Source organism: Aulonocara stuartgranti, assembly GCF_965226115.1.
Source record: "Aulonocara stuartgranti genome assembly, chromosome: 1".
Lineage (NCBI taxonomy): Eukaryota > Metazoa > Chordata > Actinopteri > Cichliformes > Cichlidae > Aulonocara > Aulonocara stuartgranti.
Genome location: NC_138939.1, coordinates 37486525 through 37511802, shown reverse-complemented (window position 1 = coordinate 37511802; position 25278 = coordinate 37486525). Strand labels below are relative to the sequence as shown.

Genomic DNA, 25278 nt, shown 5'->3' with positions numbered 1-25278 from the left:
AACTTAACCACTTACCTTTTAATGGCTAAGCCTAACAAAGCTCTTGCTAACAGATGAGCAAAGTTAAAGTAGTACCTCAAAAAGCAGATTCTGTTCATCTGGAGTGTTTTAAGTGGGAGAAATGTTTCGTCACTCATCTGTGTGACTACTTCAGTCTCATCTGACTGCAGGTTTCCCCAGCCGTAGCAAAGTAGTAAGTAAAAGTGAAAAAATAAAAGTGTCTCCCAATCAAATTTAAACCAAAGGCTTATATAAGGCTTTTATACCTGCAGCTTAATTCACTGCTTCACCTCTAAGGTCCAACCGTGGGCTCAGAAATGGAGAAGACTTCTCATGGCAGACAATAATGCTGCAGCAGTTGCATCAGGACAACAACACCAGAGGACACTTTGTGCATAACATGGCATTAAGGAGAACGTGTTGGTCTTTTAGTAGTCAGACAAAATACACCAACTTGTCAGAGCCGCCATGCCAAAGGTTACAGCTGTAATATTCTTTAAAGAGGTGAGTTATCCTTAAATTGCCCCACACGCAGTTGGCATTGATGAGGATATGAACTCTATAGACTGACACTGTTCTAGACTCTAAACATGTTTTTTTCTGCTGTAAAGTTGGGCATTTTAACATTCATGTCTATGGGGATTGTCTATAGGTGGCCACTGGAGGAACTGGAATTTTAGTAATGGGGCGTCAAACATAAGGCCCGGGGGCCAGATTTGGGCCAGCAAAGACTCCAATCTGGCTCAATGGATGGCTTCGGAAAATGTGGACATGTTAGACTTTTAACTGTATTTTCACAAGTTTTAGAGCTTTTCCTACAGTTAAAGGCCTCCCTATGGCCATTGATACGACACCAAAACAATTAAGTGATATATTTCTATATTTTACACATTTAGTCCTTCCAATTTAAGTCCAAAGAGTCATGTTGACAGATTGCGTTCATATATTACAGCAGTCTTTCTTTACCACATGGGAAAGTTGCACTTCTTTTTCTTATATACTGACAGAAAGGGAAGTTGCACTGGTCCACTTCACACAAGGCCAAAGAGGGCTGTATGTGTAAAACCATGTAAAATGAGTTTGACATAAAGTGCAGGGCAGATAGCTTTTAGACTTCCTGCTCAACATGTAGTCTGTACTGGCTGTAGTATGGGCTGTAGATGAAATTACTTTCAGTAATAACCACACCAAGCTCTTTAATTTCAAACATTTCATTATTTTCTCCACATTAACTTTGAAACAACCTCATAAACCAAAGAGTAAGAAAGAGCATGCTCGGGCATGCAATGATGTCACAACATGATGATGCCACTGGGTGCGAAGTATAAAACATACAGTAGCAGAGAGTTTCTTTTATATCATTCATAAACTCGGGACATTTCAGTATCCACTGAGAGTTAAAAGCTAGCGTTTATTTTACACTGCTCTCCATGTCTCACGTAGCCTTGTGTTGCTGGATAAGAGAGACAAGAGGGAGAAATTCACAAACTGACACCAGATTGAGCAGGCTAAACAAACATGCTGGAAACAAAAATCTCATCCGGTCTCAAAAAAAAAAACAGTTTTCTGGAAATGACACCGTAGAAACCCCATTTTTCCCTTTTCGACTGGTCCAAAAGGGGCGACTGGGAGAGAGAGACAAAACAGTGCATGCCATTTCAGGGTGAAGAGGGAAGGGCTGATTGTGTGGAGGGCCGAAGGATGGGGATCGCTTTTTTTAATTTTCAAGGTTATTTGTCTCCTCTTAGCCTGCCCGTGTGGGGTGTTTGATCTAGGGTTGGCTTTTAAATCAATTTGAGAACCAAAATGAATAAATACGAGGCACTCAGCATTCTCTCTGTCTTGCAAACTGCAAAAAGTAACAAACTTGAAGAATAATGACACATACACTTATATATTAGAATTAGTGATTATAACATAACAGTCTCAAGGCTGTACAAAGGGGCAAGGCTGATACCTCCTCAGTATGTCAGCAGTTAAATGTGTTTTTTTTTCTTTTTCTTTTTGTTCGGTTTATTATGCACGCAAACGTGTGTTTATGTGGTTCCACTTTACTTGTAATGAATTCAGGAAGTTCCTCTTGGATTAGACCAGGAGGGCTTGGCATGTGTTGGTCGCTGGCATTTGATTTCGCAAATCAAATATGATTTGGTCATACTCTGTGATTTTGGTTGAATGTGAAGTGTCTGACAATCGAGAGGTGACCATCAGGATGAAGTGCGCACAAATGAAGACAGAACAGTGATGTTAAAGGGATAGAAAAATGCACTTTTTAAAATCTCACACAGCCTCATGCAATGGTTGCGTGTTTATGTAGTAGAGGGGAAAAAGAGAAAAGAATAATGACGGAGCCCTTTAAAATGGATCTACTCTTGCAGCATAGTTCTGTAGCGCATAGTGCGAATAGAGACTGATGGATTTGAAGGAAAGGAAAAAGGTTCAAAGGCAAAAGGGGGCTTAGGACTGAGTGTGTTTCTCATGATAACCAGGAACATGGGTTGCTATATTCTTTTCTAGACTGATTTTAAAAAATGGGCAACGCTGCCTGTGCCATCTCCAGTCCACTGATCTGTCAGCGACGGGCATCCGTGCACGTGAGCCCGAAACAACACGCTCGTCTAAAGCTGCATTTTCTTTCTTTCTCGTGACTCTAATTCAACCGCCTTTTATCATGTGGACGTTCTATGGAAGTTATATTGAATGAAAGTCAAAATAAGCATTTGAAAAGAAATGGTGTATTTGTAGAAACTGAAATGGGCTTCAACAGAGGTGAAAAAGACAGTAGCAACAATAGAAAGGCTCTGCTGTGTCCTTCACTCGGGCTGCGGGCTCCAGTCGAATAGACAGAACGTCCATCTCATTAAGTAATCATATAATATACCGTAGTTATCAATAAGTCTTAGTAGATCATACCTGTATAAGCTTAAATAAAGAAGTGAATGAAAAGAATGGCTACTCCAATATTGAGTAAAATGACCATAACCACCAGAATAGAGCTGGAGCCCTAGGAGACAAGAGAAGAGAGAAAAAAGCAATTAGTCCAGTTACAGCACCAACGATCTCAGTGGAAACACAAACACAGACACTCAGACTCTGGTCAAGATTTAACAATGGACATCTGAGTAACCCACCAGGCTATCAACAAACAGGTTAGAGGTTAGAGTTGGGCTGCACTTTCTGCTCAGGTGCCTTAAAGAGCACAATAACTGGGCAAAATAACGTAACAGATGTGAGTCTCGATTATATTTTCTGCGTCCGTGAGTCTGCTTGGGTCCGAGTGACATAAAGTGACAGCACGTTCTCACTCCCAAAGCGTAACATTTTACACTAGGTGACCAATCGTCAGTATATTATGCCTCGGGAGTGAAAATGAAGGTCCATGTTGTTGCCAGCCCACAGAGGAGTCCGCAGTGACTTAACTTTTTTTTTCCTACATACACTCAAAACACAAGGAGGTTTAGTTACTTATTCTTCAACTAGTTGTGTTTATGGTTTTCCTAACATCTGTTGAAAGTTAACATCCTAAACTATCTTATGTAAGCATGCACTCTGTAAGAGGAAGAAGAAAACCCCGCCCAAAAAAACCTGAAATTTGAAGAATTACAAAAGTAATACCCTAATACCGAAGTGTTTTTGTGAAACTCAAAAAGAATACTTGGTAACTTGATGTTATGCTGATTATTTTAAGGCTTGTTAACAAAGTTAACTATGTACTGATCACCAGACAACTTTGGCCCATCACAGGGCACACTTAGACCGCACTGGTGCAAACTACATGTAAAATTCATGATTTTTGTAAACACAACTTCCTCATGATAATGCCCACCCCACACGTGTCCACGTCTACCTATGGAATAAGAAGGCAATAACAACGCGTGTGTCATCTAGTGGACACATTACAGACTCTGGCTCCTTGGTGTCATTCTTACAATCGTCCACCATGACTGATGCAGGAAAGTCTTGTACTGAAGACACTGTGTAAAGAATGCATTTATATGGGAACAGAAATGAGGAAATACTTCTAAAACCAGAGCACTTCTGGATTTCGGTTCCATTTTAGACCCTTTGTGGTGATGGACTTTTGAATTGTGTAGTGGGAAAATTTTAGGCTAGACCCAGGAGTTTCTTAGCTAATCTCACAGCTACAGACCTGAGTCAGCTGAAGGTGGTTTACCCCTTTTTGTTTTGGTTTTGAGAGTATTCATATTTTGCCTTCATACAGAATCTTTGTAGTTGTTTTCAGACATTTTTCAGTCTTGAGATCCTTTTGAGTTATTTTTTTTTCATTTCCTTTTGTTGTTTTGTGAATCTGTGAGCATTCAGTTTCACTTTGTGCTCGTTTTGAGTCTTTCCGTAATTGTTTTAGGAATCTTTTGGTTAGTTTATACCTTTTTGTTGAGATGCTGTTTTTTTCGATTGTTGCATTTTTGAATCTCTGCATGCAGTAACACCACATGTTAGCAGTTTTAGGGAAGCTCTTGGATCAGTAATCTGTCCATTGAAAGTTCCTTTGTTCAGTGTAAAAATTGAAAATGTAACATTGTGGAGTTAATTGTGATAGTTTCGTACCTTTGATTCTTATCACAGTGATAGATATTTTCCAACACAGGCGTCTGTGCAGGTTCTCGGTCACCCCGAGTCTTAAGAGCTTGAAAAGCTAGAAAGGAAGTGAAACGTCTCCAAAAAACTTCAGGAAGTCCAATCGTCTTCTTTTTATGCTCTTAATAATTTCAAGACAGACGTTTATCTGCTGTGCTGATGATTCAGCAGTGACTTTCATATCCCACTGTCGTCTAACACTGAGAAAAATGATTTTTCTTGAGTTGTTTTAAAATTTCCTGTCTAATACATCTTGGCATTTTGTGAACTAAAAGTCTTTTAATCTGAAAAATCATTAGATTTTTATCATTGAGGCACTGTGACTAAAACGTGAAGTTTTGGTAAACACATAGCTCTTCCTTTAAATATTAACTCTACACTAGTTTTGTTGCATTTAACTGAAATATGTAGGTCTTATCACATAGCTCTTTTTCTTTTTTTTTATCAGTGTGTTGTGGTAACAGCAAACATTATGTTATTATGTGTTAAAAAATGAACTGTTAGCCTGACAGAGCACTGCAGACTCACTGAGTTTGATTTGAGGGTGAATTGCTCTCCTTCCTGCTCCAGAGTGATGGGCTGAGACTTTAGAGGTGGGGAGAGGGTGAGGTCCCTGTGCAGTGGCCACTCCTCCAGCTCTGCCCCCACATTCAGGTTGTCCAGCATCTGTACAGAGTCCATGGATCCTTCTCTGACCGGTCGAAGGCTTCTGGATCGCAGCCTGTTGTTCTTGGGGGCCGGGGACTCTTGTCCCAGCCCCCGAGAAGTCTGCGAGTCCGGACAGTGCAGCCTCATGTCGACTGTATAGTCATTCATCTTCTCCTCGTCCTGCTCTGTGAGGCGCGAGTGGGCGGGGCTCCACCTAAGGGTGCTTTCAGCAGTCCAGCCCCCGGTGTGGCCGTCTAGCCTTTGGTCGATTACAGCGTGCTCGTTAAGCTTGTGGTTGGAGTGGTTGTGCTGCTTTGGATGGTGGTTGGAGTAGACATGCTCTCGAGGATTGTAACAAGAAGAAGAGACGTGGTCCTTGGCATTGTGATTGGACAAGATATATTCTTGGGGCTTGTGATTGGAAGAAGCATGCTCAGAAGTCTTGTGATTGGACATGTTGTGATCCAAGGCCTTGTGATTGGATAAAATGTGCACCTGTGGCTTGTAGTTGGAAGAGACATGCTCGCAGGTTTTGTGATTGGTGGACGAATGATCCCATGTTTTGTGATTGGACGATGAGTAGTCTCTTGACTTGTGATTGGAAGAGGCGTGCTTGGAGAGCTTTTGGTTGGACAAGGAATGCTCCCAGGCTCTGTAGGAGGAAGCGTGGTCCCGGGGCTTGTGATTGGAAATGGATTTCTCCCGTGGCTTGTGGTTGGACAAAGGGGCTTGTTCGTGGCCATTTAGTTGTCCCTCCTGCTCTTCCAGAAGGGAGGGCGTAGTGGAGCGACTGCTACACGCTCGATCCGGATACATGTCGTCGCTCCAATTGTTAGCCCCGCCCCTCGGCAGATCCACCCCCCGCCCTTCTACCAGCACCTGGATCTCAGCCCCGCCCTGATCGTCCACGGCGCTCTGGCGCATGAAGCAAGCATTCCTGGGGCGATGGGTGTGTTTGAGTGGACTGTGGGGAGGTGAGGTGGGTACGCTCAGCACGGGGCTGAGATCAGGTGTTATCACAGGTGGCGTGGTGTCAGGAGTGCACAGCTCCGGACTGTCTGTTCCTGTGGAGATGACCTCATGGTCTTTGTCCTTGGTGCCCTGGTGTTTGGGCCGCTGACATTCGAGCCCTATGAAAACAGGAGAACAGCACCAGTGAGGTGATTTGGCACCCAGAGCAAAGCCTACAGCGCGAGTATGTTTGAGTGTCATCGGCACACAAAAGGAGGAGAAGAGCTGCAAACAAACGGAGCCTCGTGCTGCCAGCTTAGAGAGGATTATGAAAGTGAATATACTTGATTTAATTTGAATTCTTACAGGCTAATCCTTTGTAGTTTATTATGAGATTAAAATGTGTGTAACACTGGGCCTACGCTTAAAAGCAAATTCACACTTACTTTATTAATCTGTAAAGGTTCCAGTAGGCGTACTTTTGCATGTAGATTTTAAGAAAATTAGTGCATTTGAATCCTTTAGCTATGACTCATAATTATCTCAAACAAATTTCTGTGGAAAATCTAAAAAATACAGAGTACTATAGAATCAGTGAAGCTAAGAGAAAAGCCTGAAGGCAAAAAACAAATAGAAAGGTTGTTATACCTTTGTTTTATCTTTATAGGTTAATTAGAAAGTGTACATTATTGTACTTTATTGAGCCCCGTGGGGAAATTGCTCTCTGCATTTAACCCATTCACTCAGTGAAGCAGTGGGCAGCCATTGGGCGCCCGGGGAGCAGTGTGTAGGGACGGTACTTTGCTCAGGGGTACCTCAGGGTAGCTGTTAAGGGGAATCGAACCCCCGACCTTCCGATCATGGGGCAACCACTCTACCTACTGAGCTATCCCTGCCCCCTATTTATTTTGCCTCCATAAACAAATAGTTTGTTTATGGCTTTAAAATTGAGATAAAATATACCATATACATAATATCTAAGCAGTCAATTTCTACCATTAATTGACTGCATAATTTGCCAAATGACAAATTCATTTACAGCATTTACTACAAAAAACTGCTTTTTTTCTTCTTTCCTTTTGCAATGCTAAAATTGCGTTTTTTATGGTTTCCAGTTCTATAGAGGTCTGTGGAAAAATGTCTTTCTGTCTTGACCTCCGTGAGCACAGGCACACATCTGAGGTCATACCGGTCATATTGAGAAACACTCATTTTGCGGCTTCACAACAGGGCCTCAGAAACCAGTCGTCCATCAGATGGGGGAGGCCACTCATCTAAGCTAAGCTAGTTAGCATTTAGCTCTTATTTATGCATGCTACATATCATATAACTCATTTGTGAAAGCAGGATCATAACAAGAACATGTAAAGTGTGAAATTAGCTTAAGCTAACATCATCTAGCTACCTGTTACTTGCTGCAGACCCTGTTGGTTAGTTTTGGTAAATGGTAAACAGACTGATTCGCACATAGTGCTTTGCTACATTTGTTACATTTAATGTACTGACACTTGTGCACCTACTAACCATTGCCATAGATGTGAAAGGAGGGTGAAAGCTCTTTGGCAGCTATCCGAGCCAGTCGACACTCCTCCGTGGCTTTCTGCGCCACACCTTCTGCAGCCTCTGCCTTCCCACGAGCGTGGCTCATCCTGAACAGAACAGGCAGAAACAGCAAAGTCAAAACGTGTGTGTATTTTAAGATAAATTACTTTGTATCTATGAAGTAATAAAAATGTTCTCCTAAACAATATCCAGGTATTTGTAATATCTAAGTGAAACTTTCATACGAGACTGCAAAAAATATGTTTTATCGAAAAGAATGCATGACTGTCTCTCAAAAAGTTTGCAGTTAAAAAAACGTAGTTTGATTAGCCTTTGAAGGGCTAAATATGTGCTGTGGCTCCCTATGAAACAATATAGACAATATAAAGCACTACCCCACCACACAGGAACAGATAATTGGTTAGTAATGCAAAGCACACCATAGTTTGTAATATACCACTTGTTCTTTTATTCACGTCTCTGGGGAAGGTATTTGACCAGATTTGAATCCCAAATTTGTGAGGTCTAACGCTAGCTCATTTAAAAGAAATCATCCCCCGGTAATCAGGGGACAAAGACAATGATTATTGTACAACACACTGACACTCATCAAAAATGATTTCTCCAAAAAAGCTAGTTTTGTCAAACAAAGGGTGACGATTAGGCTTTGGACCGAGGGTCGTCACCAGTGATGTCTTAGACTTCAGAGGATTTAATGTTGCTTAATCTTGCTGGGTGCGCAGAGGTGTGTCACCAGCTCTATCTAACGAGATACGTTCAAATTATTCCTACGAAGCGGTGACCAGAATACTGGAAGATCTAACCTCGACACAGCAATCTCTGCTTTCTGCTTGGCGATGTCCGCAGCCTTCTCCGCAGCTTCCACAGCTCGGTCCACCTTCTCTCGGATTTTACTGGCCCTCAGGGGGATCAGGTTCTTGCGTTTTCCGCTCACCAGCACATTCTGCTTGTATTTTCCCTCCTCCTTGGTGCCATCGGGGAAGGTGGTGCAGCCATATCCGTGCCTCTTGTTGCCCGCCCATTCGCCTGCATAATGCAGGCCATCTGAGCGCCTGCTCACGCCCCAGCCAGCTCTCTGGTCACTCCTCCACTCTCCAGCATACATCTCAGTGACAGTGGCATCCACAGGAGCGCCCTGTTCACTCTCACTGGTGTTGGAGTGGATGTCAGATGCAGCAGAGCTGACGGTGCTCATGCCGGCCTCGCTGCAGAAGGAGCTCTGCTTGCTGAGCTGACTGGCTAGAGAACTTTTGGACTCAGAGCGCCGAAGCTTCAGGCCACTTAGGATAGACTGCCGAAAGCGGCCTTTTCTCTTCCTCTGCCGTTCGGCCTCACTCGGTGCCACAAGAGCAAACCCACCCCGGCCCACTGGGCTCCCAGCCAGTCCGGCCACCACCCCATCTGTAGGCGTGGTGGCAGTGCCATCCTCCAGCACAGCAGGAGGGCCATGGCTGTGCTCAGAGCGGAGAGAGTTTATAGATGTTCGCAGAGGGAAGAGGATGACAGCTGCCATGCCGTACGGCACACTCTGTCGCACACCATAGCCGTGGCGCATCCCTCCCAGCCACTGGCCTTGGTAGGTTCCTGAAAGACAGACAGACACAGCACGAGTCAGACATAAGAACTGCATTTTATTTGAGTGTCCAAATATCTATGTGTAAATTCATTCATTAGTTAGATCATTAATTGAATTCTCAATGGACCAAACAGGAGAGTAGCATGCATGAGGAATACACTAATGTATGCTAACTGTTATACAGTAATTGCCAAAATGGTCTTTGCATTACTCAGTGGAAGGTCTTTGCAAACTCAAAGTGCTCACTGAGTAGCAAAGTTGGTGTGCAGGGCTAATTTTAGGCACAACAGGATGGATTACTGAGAACTGGTCAGAGGGCTCCCGTCCACTTCTAAATTGTCAAACTGCCAAGTTTTCAGAAGATGTCAAACCCCAAACTTCACATACTCACATAGCACAGGGTTAGGAGTTAAGTTAATTTAAGCAAATTCCCTTCAAATGTAACCAGCCAGTCGCCTCGTGCATCAGCCTCATAGGTAACGTTGTTCTGTGTTTAAGGCCGATTCACATGTGTTAGCACTTGAGGCTAAAAGTGAGGACACGGTATAACACCCAGCTCTGTCTCACAGCTCAGTGTTTAGCATGACCTGAAACCAGTGGATGAAACTATAAAGTCATGTTAAAGGTCAAAGGGAAAGGTAGTTTCCCTCCACTGGGTATTAGAAAGAATGCAGTCGCAGTTTAATTGATTGGGGTTTTTACCCAAGCATTTTGCTAATTTTTGTCAGCAAGTAGTCAGAAATGCAACAGGAAAATGCACAGCTGTCTGTCAGAAATGGCAACTAACATCTTTCATTCTGAAACAGGAAAAGTCCTGGTGACGTGTATGACAACACTGACACTTCTGAGAAATGCCACATATATTTAGTTTCTGTGTTGACTGTTTATGAACGTTTTCAACAAGGTACAAATAAATCTGCCATAAAATTAAAGCTTGACAAAGATGTGTCTGGACTCACTGTGAGCACACCAGAGCTTTGCATACTAATTTGCATCTGTATGTCAGTCTAAAAATGCCATCCCTGCCTCATGTGGATGGAAGTGTAGAAAATATTCCATAATGTGAGGAGGCTGCTCAGCATCCGATCTAATATGTGATGTGTTTGTGCATCTTTGTGTGAAAACTACACGCTGCCAAGAATAAAATCTTTAAAACACAGCAGTGCTAACTTGAAGCAAAGTGAAATGGCATTAAAATAATAGAAACACTTGAAATAAACCATAAATAACACTTGTTTTTTGGCTTCTCCCAGTCTGCAGAAAATACACATATGTACTCTGTAAAAACAGGAAAAGCTGTAGTGGAGGAATCTTTATGCCTGAGCTGTTGAGGATTTGGCAATTTAGGTGGAGGAGGTGAGCAGAAGACAAGCCAGCATATTATGATACAACGAGGGGGTTGCTGTTGCTCTGAAATCAGCCATAAAGGTTTATATATGTCAAGCCTCCTCTCTCACTATGCTCCTCTCTGTCTACACCAAGAACAAAAAATCAGCTCCAGTTGATGTCCAGACCTCCTGGAAGAGGGCAAACTCCTGAAAGCAGCCTCCAACCAAAGCAGGTCTGCTCTAAGGAGAGGTCAGCATCCTCTCCTCAAATCCCTGAGGTGATCAGAGCAAAGGGTGAAGTAAATCTAAAGTTTCATGTTTCTGGGAAGGAAACTTACCAGCGTGTTAGTTTCACTTACAGTAGGACTCATTCCTGATTATAAAGCTGGAGAGGTTTATGTTGCAGTCAGCCTTTTAATAGCTGTCTGTTCTCTGTTGCAGATTGGGTTTAGTAGGTACTGCTCCAGCTGCTTCTGATCACAGCTAAAGTCATCAACCTAGCAAGCCAGCCACAACCAAGACTGCAAGTAGTGAATTTTAAGGATTGAAAATTCTGTGTGTGAAAGAAAAATTAAAGATGGGTCACCTGTTTTCTACACACAGTAGTCCAAAACTGAAAAAAAGAGTCGAGATTCAGTTTTTAGAGTGGCTGATTAATTCAGCCTGACCAATCCTTGAGTGCTTGTCAGTGTCAGTGTGTTTCCTGTCTTATTTTGATAGTCCTTGTGTCATGTGCTTGTGTTTAGTTTTGCTTCCCTTGTCTCTGTGTTGAATTTGTTCCACTTGAGTTTCGCGGCTCTCTCCACTTTCATAATCACCGGTCTGTGTATTTATTGCATCACTTCCCCTTTGTCCTTTGCCGGAACTTCAGTTCACTTTCCTCCACGTGTCTTGTCCTTAGTAGGTTTTCCCAGTCTAGCATATGCCTTCATTGCCTTTTGTCTTTTATTTTCTATCCTTGTCTGATCTTCTATCTTTAATAAACAACCTGCCTTTTGTTAAGATCAAGTTCTGTCTTCAAGTGTCTGCTTTTGGGTCCTCTCTTCAAAAACACTATCTGCACCAACGGCTCATTAACTCTTGGTTTAGAAACTCTATTTAATGTCTGACGTAAACATGCCACGTGGCACACATGAAGTTCATTTCATAAATTCTGGTCATTATTAGAGTTAGAAAGGAGGGTAGGTATCCAGAGTATGCTCATTAGCTGCTGACCTGCCAATCACAAGTTGCTTCGCAGTCACATCTACTCCTTACTCATCACATCTGGCTTCACAACACCAAGACAGCAGTGGTGAAAACGGTCAGCTCAGGGCTTCATAATGAGACGTCGCTAATCAGTCTGTGATGTCTGGTCACATGACTTTGTCCATTTCATTTCTATACGGCCAATCTTGAGTCGATCGTGGCTCAAGAGTTGTAATCGGAAGGTTGCTGGTTTGAGCCCTGGCTTGGACAGTCTCGGTCGTTGTGTCCTTGGGCAAGACACTTCACCCGTTGCCTACTGGTGGTGGTCAGATGTTGCCTACTGGTGGTGGCGCCAGTGTCCGGCAGCCTCGCCTCTGTCAGTGCGCCCCAGGGTGGCTGTGGCTACAATGTAGCTTGCCATCACCAGTGTGTAGATGTGTGTGTGAATGGGTGGATGACTGGTTGTGTAAAGCGCTTTGGGGTCCTTAGGGACTAGAAAAGTGCTATACAAATACAGGCCATTTACCAATAGTCTCTGGGTCTTTCTATCTGTGCTTTTAGCTGGCTGTTTCCATGTCTAGAAAGCTGTTGCTCATTTCCAGAATAGGCCTGTGTCAGTGCCATAGATGTCCCAGTGACAATGAGTGAGTTAGCACCCAATATGGGTACTAACATGCACTTAGAAGCTGCTCTTAGAATAATATCAACCCCCCAATATTGGGTTTGTTCATTCAAACTAGGTGAAATGAAAATGAAAGAAACAAAAATCAATACATAAACAAAACATTGATTTCCACTATTGGCAAAGACAAGGGAGGACCATTAATTTTCCTAAGGGACCACATAAGAAACTGGGACTGCTGAGGAGAGCTCCACCAATAGGCTGAACTCAGTTCTGCTCAATAGATTAGAGGGCAGCATTTTTTAACCTATTTGCTTTTAAAATACAAAAGGTGCTGCTTGCCACTAGGCAAAGCAAACAACTGCTTTGGGCTCCAGATCAGTGGGGACGCTGAGGGATACCACACGCTGTGAATCTAGCCTTAAATGTGTGGAGAGACACATGAGTAACCCAACTACAATGAGCATCACATCATTTCTTTTCCTTTGATGTTAGCAGAGCAGCCCAGTGTCCAGTGTGATAGACTTGCTATGGATAGATATATAGATGAAAAAAGCTAGTAGTTACAGTATTAATGCTTCATAATCAGTTAAGTTGCTGTGCATTGTTACTGAAAAAAACAAACCCAATATGTCTATGTTATTGAATATTTTATAGTACGATTGTTGTGCTTGTTGGTGTCAGATTATTTTCATGTGTTAGTGTGACAAATGTTGAAAAAATAAATAAATTAAAAAAACATTTTCTTTGATTATGAAGCGAGCAAAACGCTGTGCATACACAACAAGTTTACTCAAGTAAACACACCCAGAGAGGAGTTCGGTTATGACCACGACAATTCTCATGTCTTCAAACACCCAAATGCCACACGCAGTCTTAAATCTTTATTTTGTTCCAGAGTACATGTGTCCCGCTGCTCTGACGCTGTTTCCGCTCAGCTCTGAGCTCTTCGTGAGGTTTTTAAGGATTTCAGTATCGGAGCTGTCCGCGGTGCTGAAACAGGACAGGACGGCTTTTGCACGAGGCTGCTCGTGGCCTGCTATGGACGCCAAATGCGGCTGTTATGGTTTTTAATGAGCACTTGCTCTGTTGGCAGCTCTGTCAGTAAACCTCTCTCATGTGTGTGTCTTATTTGGGGGGCGGGGGTCTTTGATGGAGAAAACCTGCACATTTATTGGGTTGTGGAAAATGTGTCAGCTCGCGCGTGCTATATTCATCTGTCGGTGGTCTCCCACGTGAGCGGAAGAGAGGAGCAGAGCTGTCGCGTGACGCAGTCTTTTTCAGTTAAAATAGGGCGTATGAACCCGTGCAGCCTTCACACTCGTGCAGGGAGTCGGTAAAAAAAACGATCCACCGCCTCCCGGTAAACAATCTCCACCTTCAGCCCGCACGCGCACACGCAGTGCTTTTATTCCACCTGCATCGCTCACTGACCTCTCGCTCCATCATCTGGGTGCTCGGAGGCGGGCTACCATCGGTGATCAAACGGCCTACATTACAACCCCCCAAAGTCAGAAATAAAGGGAAATGACAGCGGCAGCGAGCCAATCAGAGCAGGAGAGCCGTGCGAGCTGGTCTCTTGTGACACGTTGACCTGCTGTATCAATGTTTCCATGGAGACTTTCATGGCACTGGGGAGAGGGGTGAAGGTGTGTTTTGATAAGTCTGTGTGTCTAAACAGGAGTCACGACTCAAAATGGCTTAATTTCTAATATTAGAGGTGTCCTGTTTTTAAAGCCTGTTTGTGTTCTCTTAAAATCTCAGAGAAAGGCTGCTCAGGAGAGCCTCCACAGCGCGAGCCCGGCAGACAGTCAGCACAATATCTTCTGGTGTCCTCTGTCCTCTTTAGTCCTTTTGCACATTTTTGTACATTATTTTGACATTTTAGGTCTTTCACAGTAATTTTTTAAAATCTCTTGATGAAACATTTTTAAAAGTGCTCACTTTATGGCTCTTGGTTGTCTCTTCATATTCTCTGTTTTTGTGTGGGGGGTTTTTGTAGTCAGCTTGTTTCTCCTTATACTGATTAAATTTTTCTTTGAGGTCAATTTTCACCACTATGTAGTCAATTTATATCTTTTTGTAGCTGCCTTGTATCATTTTGAAGTCAATTTGTGTCTCCTTGTTTTCAAGTTGTGTCTCTGTGGATTTTTGGGGGTTTCGTGTGTCTTTGTCGGTAGGAGTCACTGTTTTACCGATTTTCATTTCCCAGTGGATTTTTTGTTTTGTTTTGATCATTTAGTGTCTCGCTGTGGTCAATTTACTTTGTATATTTCTTTTTGCAGCTCTTTAGCGTCTCTTTGTAATTGTTTCATTTCCCTCTGTAGTGATTTCTCTGTGTCATACAGTTGTGGTCAGAACTTTGTGTCATCATGGGCGTAAATGTCATGGTAACTTTTTCAATGATTTGTTTGAACCATGCTTTCCCCACTTGGAATGAATGCACGTCTTTAATGATCAAAAATTTTAAAAAATGGGTGCACGAATTTGAATTTCTTTTGGGTTTGCTCTAATCTACATAGGTTCAAATAAATACATATACCCCCACTAATAATTGTTTGAATGTCCCTCAGCAAGTTGCACCTCAGTCAGATGCTTTTGATAACCATCAACAAGCTCCTGGCGCAATTCTGACTGGATATTTGACTGCTCTTCTTGGCCGAATTAATAGGGTTCGTTTCAAGTGGTTGGTTTCCTGGCAAGGACCCAGTTTTCAAACATAGTCCGAAAATTTTCAATAGAGTTCAGGTTGGGGCTTTGGGATTCTGAAAGGCTAACCCAGGAACCACCAAGGCTCAAGCCTACCATGAACTGAAACACCAGAGTTCCTGTTCACACTGAAGCCACTTTCATTTGGTCACATTGACAGGAGCCATGTTTGGAGGAGTAAAGGCGAGGCTTTCAAACCTAAGAAAATTGTACCAACTGTCAAGCATGGTGGTGGTAACATCATGCTCCGGGGCGGATAGAACAATAACAGAAAAGGAGAATTACCAAGCAACTTCATCTCAAATCAGCAACTTGGCAGTCAAAACAATTGGGAGTTCCAACAAGACACTGATCACAAACAAACATGAAAACTGGTTTTGGAAGCTTCATGAATGGCCTTCCTACAGGATCAATCTCAGTGAGGACAGTGTTTGAAAGCCAGGTCTGTGCCAGAAAAACAACTAATTTAAATGAATGCTACCGATTTTGCAAAGTACAATTTGCTAAGGGACATTAAACTAAATATTAGTGGAAGTGTATTTGTAACTTTGTGTGGATTGGAGAAATTCCAAAATAACTAAACTTGTGAACCCTAATCTTGTTTTTTTAAGTCATTAAAAATGTGTTTAATCGAGGAAAAAGGAGAGTTTGAAGAAATCATTAAAAGCCACAACTTACCATGAAATTTGAGCCCATGATGAGTGGAAGTAAACTTGTGAGTACAGCTGTACCGTTGCACTGCTTTGCGCTCACACTGTACACTATCAATACTTTACAATTGCACATTATCCTAAATATAGCCTTTTAACACCTAGGCCTCTGCTGTGGTGCCCAGTAGGAGTCTTTAGTAACCTGTCTGTGTTCATAGATGTGAGCCACACGTTATTTATGTGACCTACATTGGAGATGTGATAAAGTGGAGCTAAGCAGATGAAAACGTAAGCAAGCTGCTCCACTTGCAGCTTGAAAATTAGTTTGTGGAACAAGCTGGAATGTTTTATTCAGAGAAGCTAAAGTGGACCAAGCTGCTCTTTAACCTGGTCTGAAAATCTGTGTAGATATAAGCTGCTCTTAGCTTCCTTACCTCCGTCAGAATAGGTTTCAGTGCCATATCCATCCTGCAACCCATTGCTCCATGTCCCCTCGTACCGGGCCCCGCTGGCCGTGCTCTCCAGCTGCCCATATCGACCTTTGAACCCCTGCGTCCACTCTCCTCTGTATTCCCAGCGACCCTTGGTCTCCACTCCGATGCCATGCCGCTTGCCCTGTGCCCAGGTGCCCTTATAGCTGTTCCCACTTGGCCACGTGTACACGCCCAGGACCTCGAAGCCGTGACTCCAGGCCCCAGCGTACTCACCCTGACCCTGGGGTCCTGTGCAGACACCTCGGCCATGGGCCTTACCCTGCTCCCACCCCCCGCAGTACGACCCCCCGTCATCAAAGTCAAACCTGCCTCCAGTGGACATGCATGAAACAGGTTTAGGCAAATCCTTAGAACGTCAAGAAAAAGAAAAAAACAAGGGCCTGTTTCACTCAGAAGGAGCAAGGAGGGTGGAGGCCTCGTTTAAATCAGGTAGCATACAGGTTCAGGGCCTCGAACTTCCTCTCCGCTTAGTTTAGTATGTGGAACGCTAGCTGGGTGTTTTAGAAACAGCAGGACAGGGCCCACGGAGCATTGCCTCATGACGGAGAAGCAATCCGAGCCTCAGCGATGGGTCTGGAGTGACGTACACAGCTGCCGTGCATGCTGCTTCCCATGGGCATGCGGGCTCAGAGTGCTTCTCATCCTCCTCCTCCACTTCCTCCTCCACCTTCCTGCTCACCACGCAACCTCACAGGCCCTTCGCCTTGGCCGTGCAGCAGGGCGCTCCAGACAAGCGAGGCCTAGGCTTTTCCAGCAGTCCCGCAGGCCCACAGAGTGGCGGCGGTGGCAGCAAGTGAGCGAGCTTGGCTCAATTACACATTAGAGCATCCTCACATCCCTGCATCACCAGCTCACAGGGATGGATACAGGACAGGGATACTGATGCACTCATACGCCATGTTTAAAAAAACTGGAGGAGTTGAAGATATTTTTCTATAGCATGGCCTGGATACAGGCAATCCAGGCTAACGCTCAGAGACACACATCCATAGCAATCAAACGGACTCAGCCCTGCACACACGCCTTGGCGGACATAAAGCAGTGTGAATATCTCCCCGGCTCTTCTTCCCCCTTTTCCTCTCCTCTGCTCGGCCGGGATCCAGGCGACTCTCTCCAGTGAAGATGAGGGATGCAAAAATCAGAGGCGGATATTATTCCTGTCCTTTCCCCTTTGTCTTCTCCATGCCAACGCTCACCTAAATCTGGATTGTTGTTGTAATGTCCCGATTCCACCAAGTCATCTGTCCTCTCTTGTTTTTTGCTCTCTCTCTCTCTAAAATCTGCTCATTACAGGACTGTTCCACCCCAGCCAATACCCCTCCCCCACGCACACGCACACACAGCGAACACACACTCCTTCTCGGAGCTCTTAAAGAGACAGAGGGATGGTGCGAATAACTGCATGTGCAGAGTTTGCTGCTCTTTCCCTGTGGGAATACCGCCTGCTTTTCCTAATTATCCAGCCTCATTTCTCTCTCGCTCTCTCCCTGTGACACTCATCCTCCTCCCAGACACCTGGTCAGTCAGCAGTCTGTTTTCCTCGAGGTTTGTGTGCTCCTTAATTGTTGTTGTTGTTTTTTTCATTTTCATCTCAAAAGCAAACCAGTGCAGTGTAGCTTTCACTCGAGTGGACACCACACAGACCCAGAGCGACCTCCTTAAATGCCAACAAGGCCTGAAAATAAGTGTCGCTGTGGTATGAACTGGAAAACCAGACGTCTACATTTGTAGATTAGTTATCCAGTAAATGTATTGTTATTCACTGAATTGATGATATTAGAAAGTTTTGTGTCAGTTTGGGTGAGCAGGAAATGAAGGACTAAGAGATAATCCACAGGAAATAGATTATAAAGGTCTTATGAATTTTACATTTGCTGTATCTTTTATTCATATAAGTTTGGACCGTGACAACAGAACCTCACGTAATGCCAGGTGCCAGGTTCCTTCTGTGTCTCTCCGAGACACAGAAGGAAAAGGTGTGGCACTTTGTGCTGACCCAGATAGATGATGATATATATAACTTTATAATACAAAATGAGCAAAATTCTAAATTAAATAGATAAATATATTTTTTAACATCTTAAAAATAACAATAAAATATAGATTCATTAAGTAAATAAACACCAAATATAATTCATTCATTTGTAATGTTCACTTATTCAATTTCTATTTTTTTTTCTAAATTTAAACATGGTTTTTAATGTATTATTTTTTCAAATTTTCTCTATTAATTCTGGGTTTGTTTGTTTTTTACATTTATTCCACATTCCTCAGTGTTAGCCACATATGGTCTTAACTGATCTTAATTGATCCTAAAAAACAACCGTAAACAGACGTCTTTTTAATGAAATGCAGGTTTTTGCGCTGATTTTGTGCAAAAATCAGAGCTAGAATAGAAAAGAATTTATTGTCATTGTACATGCATAATGAAATTATGGCTAAACCTGTGTTTAATTAATGTAATTCCACAGCAGTTCTTGTTCATTGATTCCCTCTTCTCTGCTCATCAGTGCAGAATTGAACATTTTCTATTTTCACGTCTTCTAAATGACGTCTAATTCCGGTAAAATTGCTCATTGAAGCATACTGATACATGCCAGACCTCCATGATGCTCTTTTCTGCCCGTTAACAAAGAGAATACACAAAGGAATATGGACCCAACTTAAGGTCCAAATGACCTAAATGAGGCAGAAATATAGCTTGAAAGCATCGTGGTAGATGGTTTTCTGAAAGAAAAAAGAAAAGAGAGCAATACTAGATACACGCAGATATTCAGTGTTTCTTCAGTGTTTCAGTGATTCTGATGTGGTCTTATCTGTTAAGGGGTTTGTTTATTTCTTGCTTCTTATACAGTCTTAACCACAGGTGCAGAAGAAATGGTTAGTGTCTGCAAATGTATAAGTTCCAAGGTACAAAGCATATTAGTGGAGAGACTTTACGGACAATTTAGCATACAGTATCTGACAAAAGTGAGTACAGCCCTCACATGTTTTAAATATTTTGATATATTTTTTCATGGGACAACTTGGAGTTATGACACTTTGATACAATGTAAGGTAGTCAGTGTGCAGCTTGTATAACTGTGTCAGGGACCAAGCAGTAAAGCATAAAGGACACAGGTGGTTTTAATTCAAAAAAGGGGTTTTATTGACCCAAAAATATGAAAACATATTTAACAAAGCCAAAACTTAAACAGGCAGACCAATAAAAGAGGTCAACTCAATAGATTAAACTCAAGATAATAATTAACAAAACCTCAAACAAACATATGATAAACTGACCTGCTGAAATGACACACAGGGGGACTTAAATACTGGTTTAGCTAAACCAAATGACACACACGGGGGAAAACAAGATGGCTGCCATATAACCAACTAATACAAAACAATTAAACAAACATGAAACACCCCCCAGGCAATGAAGCATGTGGTGCAATCCAATTAGGCTGTCAGTAGTACTTCAGGTCTCCCAGCCCTTTGCCAGACAGGAGGAGACACCAACCCCCAGGTAACTCAAACAAAGAAAGATGTATTAATATAACATAAAACAGAACTTTGACCTTGCAAGGTTAATATGTGTGCATGCCATATAAACATTGGAAGGTGTGATGGAAAAATGAATACATTTAATAAAGAAACGATATTGAACAATAAATAGAATATTTTAAAGTAGTGACTGTAAATTAAACTAAAGTGAATCAACGGGTGGTGAGGTGTGGAGCTTACCATGTGTGGCATGCCATCACAAACTGTATAACTAATTTGCTGTCACAGTCATTAATATCTAAACTACTGGCAACAAAAGTGACTACAAATGTCCAAAGTGTCTCCAAAGTGTCAATATTTTGTGTGGCAACCATTATTTTCCAACACTGCCTTAACTCTGTTGGCCATGGAGTTCACTGGAGATTCACAAGGTGCCACTGGAGTCCTCTCCCACTCCTCCATGATGACATCGTGGAGCTGGTGGATGTTAGAGACCTCGCGCTCCTCTAGCTTCCATTTGAGGATACCCCACAGACGCTCACTAGGGTTTAAATCTGGAGACATGGTTGGCCAGTCACGTACCTTTACCCTCAGTTTATTTAGCAGGGCACTGGTCTTTTTGGAGGTGTGTTTGGGGTTGTTAGCACGTTGGAATACTGTCCTGTGGCCCGGTGTCTGAAGGGAGGGGATCATGTTCTGCTTCAGTATGTCACATGTTGGTATTCATGGATTCTTCAGTTAACTGTAGCTCCCCAGTGCCAGCAGCACTCATGCAGCCCCAAACAATGACATCACCCCACCATGCTTGACTGTAGGCAAGACACACTTGTGTTTGTACTCCTCACCTGGTTGCCACCACACACCCCTGACACCATCTGAACCAGATAGGTTTGTCTTGGTCTCACCAGAACACAGGTGGTCCTTAGTCTGCTTGTCTTCAGCAAACTGTTTCTGGGCTTTCTTGTGGATTATCGTTAGAAGAGGCTTCCTGTGATGCAGTATGGTCACTGACAGGCTGACCTCCACACCTCCAACCTCTGCAGCAATGCTGGCAGCACTCATGCATCTGCTTTCAAAAGACAACCTCTGGATATGACGCTGAACATATGTACTCAACCTCTTTGGTCGACCATGGCGAGGTTTGTTCTGAGAGGAACTTGTCCTGTTAAACTGCTGTATGTGCTTGACCACCGTGCTGCAGCTCCGTTTCAGGGTGTTGGCATCATTCCTACAGGCTCGGCCATCTTTATGTAGAGTAACAGTCTGTTTTTCAGATCCTCAGAGAGTTCTTTGCCATAATGAGCCATGTTAGACTTCCACTGACCAGTATTCAATTCAATGCAATTCAGTGCAATTCAATGCAATTCAATTCAATTCAATTTTATTTATATAGCGCCAAATCACAGCAAAAGTCGCCTCAAGGCGCTTCATAGACACAGAGAAAAACCCAACAATCATATGACCCCCTATGAGCAAGCATTTTGACGACAGTGGGAAGGAAAAACTCCCTTTTAACAGGAAGAAACCTCCGGCAGAACCAGGCTCAGGGAGGTGCGGGGACATCTGCTGCGACCGGTTGGGGTGAGAGAAGGAAGACAGGATAAAGACATGCTGTGGAAGAGAGACAGAGGTTAATAACAGATATGATTCAATGCAGAGAGGTCTGTTAATACATAGTGAGTGAGAAAGGTGACTGGAAAGGAAAAACTCAATGCATCATGGGACTCCCCCGGCAGCCTACGTCTATTGCAGCATAACTAAGGGAGGATTCAGGGTCACCTGGTCCAGCCCTAACTATATGCTTTAGCAAAAAGGAAAGTTTGAAGCCTAATCTTAAAAGTAGAGATTGTGTCTGTCTCCTGAATCCAAACTGGAAGCTGGTTCCACAGAAGAGGTTCCTCACAGCGTTACTGGAGGCCAAGGTAATGCCATCCAGAGTAAGAATCTGGTTAGATACCATATTTCTAAGATTTTCAGGGCCGAGTATAATAACCTCGCCTCTGTCAGTGCGCCCCAGGGCGGCTGTGGCTACAATGTAGCTTGCTATCGCCAGTGTGTGAATGTGTGTGTGAATGGGTGAATGACTGAATGTAGTGTGAAGCGCTTTGGGGTCCTTAGGGACTAGAAAAGCGCTATACAAATGCAGGCCATTTACCATTTACCATTTATCTGAATTAAGAAGCAGAAAGTTAGCGGCCATCCAGGTCTTTATGTCTCTGAGAGAGTGAGAGCAATAACACCAAATCTAACACACCTGTTCCCTATTTGCGCCTGAGACCTTGTAACACTAATGAGTCACATGACCCCAGTGAGGGAAATGGCTAATTCGGCACAATTTGGACATTTTCACTTAGGGCTGTACTCACTTTTGTTGCTAGCAGTTTAAATGTTAATTGCTGTATGTTGAGTTATTTAGAGGTGACAGCAAATCTACACTGTTATACAAGCTGCACACCGACTACTTTACATGGTCTCAAAGTGTCTTATCTTCAGTGTTGTTCCATGAAAAGATATAACAAAACATTTAGATATATATGTAGATATTTGCATATTTTCCAGAGTATCCAGATAGTTTATTAATGTCTCTGTTGATGTATTTTAAGTCAAGTTATATTTTTCTACAATACTATGTTTTTAAATGTAATACTATCATTGTGAAATGATTTGCATGTTCTTTCCTGCTAACGCAGTCATTGACTGGTACTATGACCAAATCATTGATAACGAAACGCAGAGAAACAGAAAACCAAACCAAATGGAAATAAGTCAACCTACCAGGCAGAAATTAAAGCACACGATGCTTTCAGTGTGTGATAACTGTTCCCACCAGTTAGTTCCCAAATAACAAAAGTACATAAGGTGATGTTAGCATTCAGATTTGCTGTTGGAGGAACCTGCTGGAAAACCTTCAGCAGGTCCTGACACTCCACAGAGAGAGACCTGTTCTTACCTGCATATGCTCTCTTAATGTTATTATTAGCAGTATCACATAAACATTAAGGTTAATGCTACGTAGCTAAAATTAGCAGCTAACATTAGCAGCTAAGCTTGTAATTAGAGTAATTTGGGTCATTACTCAAAAAAAAGTAATGCATTTTCAAGTTACTTTGTACTTAGTATCCTTTCCTCCGTACCTGGTGCCAAGTAATAGATTATGTTTTGATTGCCCAGTTAAAATAAATCCTTAACATGACTTGGTTTTTTTTTATTACACAGCAGAGTTGAACTAAAGCTTTCAGCGTGAGGACGCAGTGTTTTTAATCACGGTGTATGTCGGGTTGTTTACAGGTGTGTGCAGCTGTTTTATTTTCAATATTTATTTTTATCAAATCAAATCAAATCAAAATTTATTTATAGAGCACATATTACAACAACAGTGTTGCCCATAGTGCTTCACAGTCAGTAAAAGGATGACACAATTAAAAAAACAATAAAACAGGACAACAAACGATAGGTAACAACACAACAAGCTAGAACAGCCAACTAGTTAGAATCAAAAGCCAAAGTAAAAAGATAAGTTTTAAGACGTGATTTGAAAGACTGGATCGACTCGGCAGTACGAATATGAACAGGGAGGTTATTCCAGAGTCTGGGTGCCACGGATGCAAAGGCCCGGTCACCTCTGGACTTCAGTCGAGACCTAGGTTGTGCTAGGAGCCTGTGATTGGACGATCTAAGTGCTCTGTTGGGATTGTATAAGTGGAGTAGTTCAGAAAGATAGCTGGGCGCTAAATTATTCGGAATTTTAAAAGTGAATAAAAGAATTTTCATATCTATGCGATATTTAACAGGGAGCCAGTGTAGTTTGGCTAAAATTGGAGTTATGCATTCATAGATTCTCGTACCTGTTAAAAGACGCGCAGCTGCATTTTGAATTAACTGAAGCCGGTAAAGAGAAGCGTGTTGGAGTGTTTAATCCTACCAAAGAGCGGGATTGTGAGCGGCAGCGCTTTCCAGCTCCACAGTCGATACACTGACGCTTATTTTCTCAAGAGGCTTTATCTTTTACCCGGCTGCCAGTGTAAATATGTTTTTAATGGCTTGTGTGGGTAAATCAGGGCCATCGTGTGTTTTTAATCTTAGGAATTTGCAATATACTTTTAAACCTTACATATGTCTCCTGTTACGGCCTGCAGCATAAGCAGCAGACTGGCACCAGAGTTGTAAGAAACACAGGTTTTATTTTAAATTTCTTAATAAGCTCAAACAGTAGTAACCCAAAGGGCGTAAAAGCGAGCAGTACTCCTCAATGGCAACTTTATGCACCTCAGCAGATGTAGTCAAATTTAACTGTGCTAACAGCAAACTGGTTGGTCGGCTTTGGTCCAGACTGAGATGCTGTTTCTGGGGAACTACTGGACTAAATGTTGGACACCAGATGAAATCCTACTGATTTACGCTCCATCCAGAAAGAATTCACAGCACTAGACTCGTTCCACCTGTTGTCATACAGCCTTACTCTAAAATTATTAAGTTCAAAAGGTTTGCTTGAAATTCTTGCAAATTTATTACAAGAAATATGAAAATATAACATCGAAGAAAAGGACAATAAAGGTCACTGGGACCTTCAATACTGCAGAAATGTTCAGAATGGTGTTTTTATTTTGAATCAAACGTGCAAGAACTTCAAGCAAACGCTTTGCTTCATCATTACAGGGTAACATGTGTGAACTGTGAGGTGAAAAATGAATTTAATCATTTGGAAGAAGGCTGTAAGATAATGTGGAACACGTGAGCATCGCGGATACTTTCTGGGTGCGTTGGCTTTTCTTCTCATGCCTCTGTCAGGCTGCCAGTTTTCCTTTGACTTTCTGAAAACGTAATAATTGAATAAGTATCCTCTATCTATTGGATCATCAGCTCCATGTGTTCAGTGGCTGGTTTATACTGATACCGCCGCACATTACATTCCCAAAAACTAAATAAGACCTTGTCATACAATTATTGCTGTAATATTTATGGGATTGTTGTAATCTTGAGAAAACAAATGTAAGATAATGACGAGAAGAATCAGAGTGCGTGATCAGAATAATGAGGTGTTTAAGGCTTTGTCGTCATCACAGTAATGCAGTGATAGAAGTTGGTATATTCAATTTCACAGTTTTTTCCTTTTATCGTTACATTTTAGTTTTTGGAAAATAAATAAAAATACAACCTGTGTACGAAAGACCAAACATCCCCGCTTGAAAAGTGAAGCAAAAGAGTGACTTGAAAATATTTCCTGGTTTTATGCGTTTAGTCACATAGACTAGAACAACGAGGCCATTTCTTTATAACTCGACTCGTGATTGGTAGTCAGAAAGGAGGATTACCCAGGTTAAGGTCACTGGATGACTAGTCAGTTATAAGCAAAATAGAAAAAAGGTCCCTAAAATGTTATTTTATTTCAGTTCACACAAATTATTGATGCTGTATTTGAAAAATGACAAAATCTGAGCTTTCCATCCTGAAGCAGGTTTATATG

At 42.4% G+C, this 25278-nt stretch overlaps 1 protein-coding gene across 1 annotated transcript; it reads right to left on the bottom strand.

Annotated features, from left to right (window-relative positions):
- Positions 1-1220: 1220 nt before the first annotated feature.
- Positions 1221-17631, bottom strand: jph3a (junctophilin 3a). Its single transcript, XM_082533332.1, has 5 exons — positions 16269-17631; positions 8565-9345; positions 7723-7847; positions 5128-6377; positions 1221-3004 (listed from the first exon to the last, which is right to left on the bottom strand). The coding sequence occupies exons 1-5, from the start codon at positions 16648-16650 to the stop codon at positions 2924-2926; spliced, it is 2619 nt and encodes an 872-aa protein (XP_082389458.1). The 5' UTR covers positions 16651-17631; the 3' UTR covers positions 1221-2923.
- Positions 17632-25278: the final 7647 nt, after the last annotated feature.